The 7,873-nt window shown below is 37.7% G+C and overlaps 1 protein-coding gene across 4 annotated transcripts; it reads right to left on the bottom strand.

Moving 5' to 3' along the window:
- LOC122638303 (YTH domain-containing protein ECT4) lies at positions 1–6,008 on the bottom strand. Of its 4 annotated transcripts, XM_043831199.1 has the most exons (9): positions 5,782–6,008; positions 5,572–5,627; positions 4,264–4,324; positions 3,992–4,145; positions 3,832–3,905; positions 3,230–3,727; positions 2,047–2,604; positions 1,620–1,832; positions 1–973 (listed from the first exon to the last, which is right to left on the bottom strand). In XM_043831199.1, exons 3-9 carry the CDS (start codon positions 4,306–4,308, stop codon positions 353–355), a joined length of 2,163 nt encoding a protein of 720 aa, XP_043687134.1. In that variant the 5' UTR covers positions 4,309–4,324; positions 5,572–5,627; positions 5,782–6,008; the 3' UTR covers positions 1–352. The 4 variants fall into 4 exon arrangements, with proteins under 4 accessions (XP_043687134.1, XP_043687133.1, XP_043687135.1 ...); XM_043831198.1 differs by lacking the exon at positions 5,572–5,627; XM_043831200.1 differs by lacking the exon at positions 5,572–5,627 and having other exon boundaries at positions 4,281–4,324.
- Between the last annotated feature and the right edge of the window lie 1,865 nt (positions 6,009–7,873).

Genomic DNA, 7,873 nt, shown 5'->3' with positions numbered 1-7,873 from the left:
TAGCAAAAGACCATGAAAATTCTTTGTATATTCAATGTATTGACGAAACGAACGATCAATCAAAGTTACAATCAGTGCGAAACATCTAAATTTGGAACCAACACAAAGGTTCCCAAAAACCTAGACACCTTGCATCCCAACATGTAAACACCAAAAACAACTTTTAAGAAAAAGAGAAGAGAGAGCTCTTCGGCAGATTTCAACAACAGCCGAAACATATCGAAAGAAACAGGGAAAGAAATTTTTAAGTGAATTTCTCCAGCCTACAACTAAAACCAAATATTATAAGAGTACGTTACAGACTAAACCTAATGTATTAGACTGCAGACAGTGACATAATACCTCTAATCCTTCAGACTGGGTTACCATCTGAAGCAAGAACACATTCTTTATCTAGCTTTGGTGCTTTTGGATTGACTGGAATGGTCCCTACCATCAAAATCCCAGGCAGAGATCCCAAAACATTTACGGGCATTGAACCCACTGTGACAACATGATTTAGTTCAGGCTCAACTACTGTCGCGGCTGTCTCATCCGAAGGTTTAACTTCAACTTGTTTAGGGTTAATCGTGAGAGAACCAATCTTCAGAACAGTTGTGACATCATTAACATCTTGTCCCACCTTGCAATCAGCGTTATCCTTCGTACTATTTGAGGAGCTAATGGCGACAGATTTCAAAGGTTCTTGCTCAGTAGTGGAGACCGTTGTCCTCCCTGAGCTGTCCAGGTCATTACGTTCAGCAGGTTTCTCTTCCACCTTCAAAGGTACATCGGCCAAATCATTTGCTCTCTCTGGAGGAACAGATGTTGGAATTAAAAAAGAACCCTCGTAGATTTTACTTAGCAGTCTGGCTTTCTCTTCATGCATGATTTTCTGCCGCTCCTCATAGAACATGAAGTCATCCAGCATAGATGTCTTTGAGGTGTAATTCTTAAATATGGTTAGCATCTCTGATCCTTGTTTATATCTTATCTGAGCAAGCAGCAGATGAAAAGTTGGGCTATGGGTCAATCGTATGCTCAATTACCACATATATTTTTGTAAACAAATTTCTAAACAGGACCAACCCTCCCTTTTTTGTGGGTTGGGGGGAGGGGGGGGGGGGGGGGGGGGGGGCAGTTCGTTTAACCCAAGAGTACCAAAACCAAATTAAATCAGATAGAACATAGCACATACAAAACAGGAGAACAAGAGAAACAACCATATAAAGAATCCTCCAAAGAAAAAGATTTTATGAGACCATATTAACAACCTTCAGGATTCAATTAGTGATGCAATCCACCAACAAACTAACCCTAGTATTGATGGTTAAACAATCAGCCCTACAGCTACATGTAGCTAGTATAATGCAATCATGAGTCATGACCATTAGAAGATCCAAATAATATTAGGACCAGGAAAAGACACTTGGCACATATTATACATGCTCCTATCAATTTTTCAAAGATTTCCACAAACTCATCAGTTCTTAAGCATCTTCTGTTTTAGCTACTGAACAGTTGAATTCTGTTCCCAGCTTTACTGTGGTTGGTCAGTCTTTTCACATTACAGCAATCTATTATCCAAGCTACGTATGTCAGAATTAACAATAATTCGAGGAGAGAGAATGCAAGGTTACCTCTTGTGTGTCTCTGCTATTAGTCACTGGCTTGTTCTCATTGTTCTCTAATATAATGTGCCGAAAATTAGAGTTTGGTACATCTTTTATTATGTGCCACTTAACAGGGAAGCTACCACTCCATTTATCTTGCTGCCAGAAATCCATGTCCTTGTGGAAGTTAACAGGACCAATCATCTCTGCAACCCCACAGAACTGCCCACTTGCATTGACCTGCAGGAAAGTAATCTACGATCAGCTAAGCCTGATACAGAGAAACTGTCTTGATCAAAACCACTCTGTTAATTGCACAGAAATGGTTGATATCCCATCCAAGTTTTGTATCTTTCAAGCATAAATGAACAAATCCAGATCTAGCAACAAAAGACCAAAACTATGAAATCAGATCCAAAAATTTCTAGCTTACAAACAGGAGAAAGGAACTCACGGAGAAGAACAGAAAGACAGGACAGCCTCTTGTTTTTCCTGCAGCTATTCTTTGTGCATCCTCGTATGCACTGTCCAGCCGCTTGTTTCCATTGGGAGTACTTGACCATACATTATATTTAATACTCTTATGAACGTCATCCTCACTGTAGGATTTGATTACAAAAAATTTGGCGTCCACATATTTAACAGGAAAATCATCTTTATTGAACTGCTCAGGATGGATAATGATGTTTCCTGCTGCATCGATATCACCAGCCTTTGTTGTATAGGCGTTAACAGAGAAGGATGATGCCCATTGACTTCTTGATCTGCTTGTTCTAGGACCTCGGTTCTGCTCACCCAACACATCTGAGCTTCCATTTCCAATGCTTAGAACTCCACCATAGTGCGGCCTTGGCCTAAGTTTATCCACTGCAGGCCATCCACGGGAATTAAGTCCAAAGTCAGAGTAACCATTGGTAACAGGGAGTGCAACTTTCAACGAGTTGCGAAGAGATGAAACCCTTTCAACTGAAAAGTGATCAGCAGCTTGAATTGAACCAGGAGCATTTCTACCCTGAAAGCACATATAAAAAATATGAGACAAACCCACTTTCTAGTACATGTTATAAAAAAAAATAGAAGCGTACCAAGATTGTACAACAATCAAATAGATGTCCTCCTTTGCTCTCCCTTTCAAACTAAAAAATCCTAACAATTAGGACTTAGGATCTCGAAGAGAGGTCCAAAGAGAATATTCACTCTATAGCAACTCGGTGTTTGTTATAATCTAACAGAGAGACCACCTTTTCCCTTGGTGTAAAAGAACCCAATATTTGTATAGAATAATTAACTGGATGGTAGTGGAGTCGGGCTCCCTTTTCCCATGTATATGGTAGGGCCATGGAGGGAACACACTGTTCCAACTTCCAACTGAATGATCTATTCCTAATTCTTAATGAAATAATAGAGTGCTTCAAAGTCTCCCAATCTACAGAATAAATCTTCACTCGCCACAATGCCCTCAACTCATCAATTAAAATGTTCTAAGTGTCCTCGGAAAATAGACAGCACTGCCATCGTTACAGAGATATTATGCTCAATTCATGAAATTAGGAAAGTTCTATTTACCGTAATAAAGAATAGTGGCTTTTCTTATATTTTTTCATTTTTGTTTACTGAAAACTATAAAAGTTGCATACCTGAGTGCCATGAAACGAAGCTAAATGTGAATTACCAAGCTGCTTATTCGGTGCTACATTTGCTTTGGCCTCTTCTGATACTTTAAATGAAGAGCGGGACTGATTCAAAGAAGTATCAGCAAGCTCAGGTTTAAAATTCCCCAAGGCAGGCCTTGTGGGTGATGGGAATATTTCGGCAGGCGCTGACGGAGGGTTATGTTTTGAAACTGGCCCATCAGCTTTATTGAGCTTTGACACACCAGTACTAAACAAGGATGGATCTTGTAAACTATTTGGGATAATTTCTGGTCTAGATTGAACAACAAGAGGAAAATAAGGAGGTGAGGAGACATTAGGCTGAGAACTGGGTCCTGTAAAATACTGTTGCATTCCTACAGATGGGCTATCCATTCCAACAATAGCACCAGGTATGTAAGGATTGTATGGATTGTATGGAGACTGTGCATATCCATAGCTAGGTGTATAATATACATAAGGCAAATTTTCTGTCTGCAAACCCTGCAAAAGAAGAATAGACAGAGAAACAACAAATGATCAGTCATGGGGCATAATCATGGAACAGTAGCTGCTACAAATGAAAGAAAGCAGAAGAATTAACTTACAGCGTAATTGGGATCCGGACCATCTAAACCAAAAAACCTATGGCGGTCATCCCATTCGCTAGGTGATTCAAATCCTAAACCCATGTAAACAACAAGATTCAGGACTGCACTACCATAAATTAAAATGCTTACAAAACAAACAGACAAATTCTATTTATACCTGTACAGTAATACCCATAATAATTGTTGGCAGTAGTATAGTATAAGCCCTGGCCCTGGTCAACAATGAACTCGGGGGCTCTTTCGTTTTCCATAATTTGAATTTCTTCACAAGGTTGAGGTGTTAATAGTGGGATTGACTTGGCACCTTTAATCTAAAGAACAAACACAGAAAATCCAAAATCCAGCATAAATGGTCAAATAGAGTATATTATGTCCACTCTGACATAAATATCTTTGTCTAGGGCCATTTCTTCACAATTTTGAAATTACCAGATAGTTCTCTTTACTTTCATGCTCGGAACCAATATATTCCATACTGTGACTGCCACCCCTGTAGGAAAAAGCACAAGAAATCTAAATTTTCACTGCATTCCTAAAAAACACTTTGAATAACTAAATACATCAATTCTGAAATACCAACACAAATTCTGAAATTCTTCCCCTAACTTCAATATAGTTACTAAGAAATAGTATTCTCACACAATGAGAAAAAGCATTTCCAAGATCCTGATTCAACCCAAATTAAATCCAAGTAAAATGACCAGGAGTATATAAGAGCATCTCCCCCCCCCCCCAAAGGAAAAAGGACAAATCCTTAAAAAAATAACAATTTCAAGGGACGCTTGGCTGAATGGATATAAATGAAAAGTTATGGGAAATGAATATCTTAAAAATGGGACACCCAACAAAAAAGAAGTGATGCCAAGATCCTCATGATCATAGAAACACCTACAAAGAACTTTATGAAAATTAAAGAGTCAAACAAGGATTAACTAACCAGGAATTACCACAGGTATATCTGCCTCCAGAAAAAAAGTCAATACTTCATACAACAGTAAGGGAAATAAATATTAAAGAAAGGTTTATTCAGGGTGATCGCTCACATCAAGAGGATGACAAAATACTTCTCCAGTGAAACTTTCATTCATCAACCGGAAGAAACAAAACATGAACCAAATTTCTGAAACTAAAACTCAGAAACACAAACAACCAAGGCTTAAAAAGAGGCAAAAATCACAAACAATTGAACATTCCCAAACATATGGAACATACTTAAATTCTGAATCAGTCCATCACCACTGCTTAAGAAAAAGAAAAGAATTTGGTTCAACAAATGGTGAGAGATGTAAAAGTTTTCCCGCAATTCCATATTCACAGATAATCTAGTCTAGATTAAATGAATTTAAACTTCTATAATTGATAATTAACCCCCAAAAATGCATTATATAGATAGAGAGGCACTGTTCAAAATCAACTTAACCTATAAACATATTACAAATCATCAAAAAGCAAATCCAAAAGTCAATACTCAAATCGATTTCTTAAAATACATATCCTACACCCAAGCCGTGATCCAGTTCAACATGAAAAGGTCTTACTAGATCGGGAAGAGAACGAAGCAATTCAACAGCCATGGAAAGAAAATCGGTAAGCTCTAAAACCCCCGGACAACTTCCGTAAATTGACTTCGAAATCAAATACGATTCAAGAACTTAAAAATACTTAACATCAATCAAGCAGAAAAAAAAAAAGATCAATTAATCAATTGCCATCGATATATAGTGAAGAAACTGATACCATCAAACACTTTTTGTTCCGATTCTCCGACAGAGTAATTCGAATCTCAAGCAACCCTAAAATTTCAAAAATTTAGAGGAGAAAGGAACAGGAATCAAGAGTATTCAGAATAAGCAAAGGGGTCAGTTTTGACTGGAAAAATCCGGAATAATTTAAGAGAAAAACTACTTTAATTAATAGAAAAGATAAGGAGAGGGAAGAGAACAATACCACGAAGAAACCCTAAGTCAAGCCATGCGTCAACAAGAAAGAGGCTTTTCAGGACAAAAAAATGGATGATTTCTTAAGAGTATCAGTGACGTTTCGGTGCGCCATTGTTGAAGCAGAAACGCCACAGCGAACCCTAACCCTATGGAACAAAGTTGAAATGAAACCTTGCGAAGGAGGATTTGGTGGGTAGGGAAGGACCGAGGGAGAGAGATTCCTATTTAGAAGAGCCTCGTAGGCGCAAGAAGTTTTGTACTTTACTAATTATGTTTAATATCAAAACTGCCCCTCGCAAATTTTAGAAACATCTCGATTGCCACTTGGACTTTTCAACTTTTCACCGCAAAAGAACGGGTTTCGGGTTGGGTCAAGAGGATCCGCCGATTAGAGTCGCTATCAAAGGATACCAACTTTAAATTTCTTTCTTTCTTTCTTTCTTTCTTTCTTTCTTTCCTTTCCTTCTTTTCTTCTTTCTTTTCTCCTCTTCTTCTTCTTCTTCTCTTTCATTTTTTTTTTTTTTTTTTTTTTTGAGTTAAGATCTTGAAACATTGAGTATAACTGTTTAGGATCGGAATCCGAACTGACTGATTAGGGTTGAACTGAATCGCACCAATATAAAAATGATCCGTTTTGACTTCATAAGTTCTCTTTTCGGTTTGGTTAAATTAACGGTTCTAAATCGAATAGGAACCGGTATTTCTCACTCGAATATTAGCTCATGCACCAATTGAATTAATTAATAAAATAATGATTAAAAACATAAATAAAAAGTTTTAAGACTAATTATATAATATACATGTTCAAGTACAAATTGAAAACAATGGGTCATGGTAAAATTGATTAACAAACCTAACCTACTAATGGAAGAAATAGTTTACGGGAAGTAGTTTTTTGTCCCAGAGTGTGGCCTACGCCATCACTCTCATGTGTCTGTCTCTCTCCTCCTCAAAACAATAGAGCATAGGTATCTTTTTATTTGGGGAGGAGAGAGATAGACTCATGAGAGTGCTGGCATAGGCCACACTCCCAGACAAATATCTTTTTCCCATAGTTTATTTATCATGTGAGAGTGGAGAAAAAAAAAAAAGGAAACAAAGAACATGAAAGGGAAAGAATGGGTGAAGATGTGGTGATTTTTTTATCACATTTGTAGGAAATAGGATGAGTGGGGGAGATCAGGAGATAATGGAAAAACACGAGAATATATAGGGTTTGAAAAGTTGTGGTTGTCTTCATTACTGTTTCTCAAAACTGGCACCACAAAACGCATATAAAGCGATTGTGAATCGAATAACGAAAACCTAATAGAAACCAATAAAACTGAATTGTATGCAAAACGATTCTGATTTTGATTGATTCTTATTTGGTTTAATTTTGATTTCATCTTGTCAAAATATAAACCGTACCACAATCAAACCGAATAACCGGAGCCACACTGATTGACACCCTTAATAGTTAACATATCAGCATAGAGCCATATCCAACAAAACATAAAAAAGAGAGGGGGGGGGGGGATTTATGGGTATGTTATTTAAATTTTAGGACCGAGTTTTCCTTCAGTCACTGTAAGGGGAATCCCTTGACTATGAATGGGCGGGAGAGTATCGTGCAAGAGTGGAGGTTTGTTCCATCATTCGTAAATAGGGGATGTTATAGGACGCTAGGATGATAGCTAAACCCTTTCCATGTGGTGAAGGAAAACTTTCTTCTATTTTTTATGTATTGTTTCGTACAAACTATAAACAAATTCTTGGTCTAAATAATTATATTTGTCATGTGACAAGTTGGATGGGTCTAGGTCAGGCCTAATCAGTCCCCATCAATTTAATTCTCCACATCGTTTTTTCCATTTCAATAATCGGGCCACGTAGGCCACAGGGCATGGACACATTTATATTATGTCGGTTGGTTAGTAGTCTACATTGGACTTTAAACGATCCTTAATTGTCTATAATCGAGCATAAACTAGCTAAACGGTCTACAAATGGTAAGTCACACTTTTCGGTCAGTCACTCAATCCCGATAGGGTGATTGTCGAACCATTACCTTGCACTGGGAATGCCCAATTGTTAATCAGTCGCTGCTTGTGCCTAAC

Source organism: Telopea speciosissima, chromosome 8 (assembly GCF_018873765.1).
Source record: "Telopea speciosissima isolate NSW1024214 ecotype Mountain lineage chromosome 8, Tspe_v1, whole genome shotgun sequence".
NCBI classification, from domain to species: Eukaryota; Viridiplantae; Streptophyta; class Magnoliopsida; order Proteales; family Proteaceae; genus Telopea; species Telopea speciosissima.
The sequence above is the reverse complement of the archived record's forward strand: the minus strand, read 5'-3'. Positions and strand labels throughout refer to the sequence as shown.

Bases quoted from the DNA above. Each gene is read 5' to 3' on its own strand.
- LOC122638303 (XM_043831199.1), bottom strand. From the start codon at position 4,308: ATGGAATATATTGGTTCCGAGCATGAAAGTAAAGAGAACTATCTG. The intron at 2,605-3,229 runs GTATGCAACTTT...ATGTGCTTTCAG, and splicing joins CTTCGTTTCATGGCACTCAG to GGTAGAAATGCTCCTGGTTC. The intron at 1,833-2,046 runs GTGAGTTCCTTT...ACTTTCCTGCAG, and splicing joins CTGTCTTTCTGTTCTTCTCC to GTCAATGCAAGTGGGCAGTT.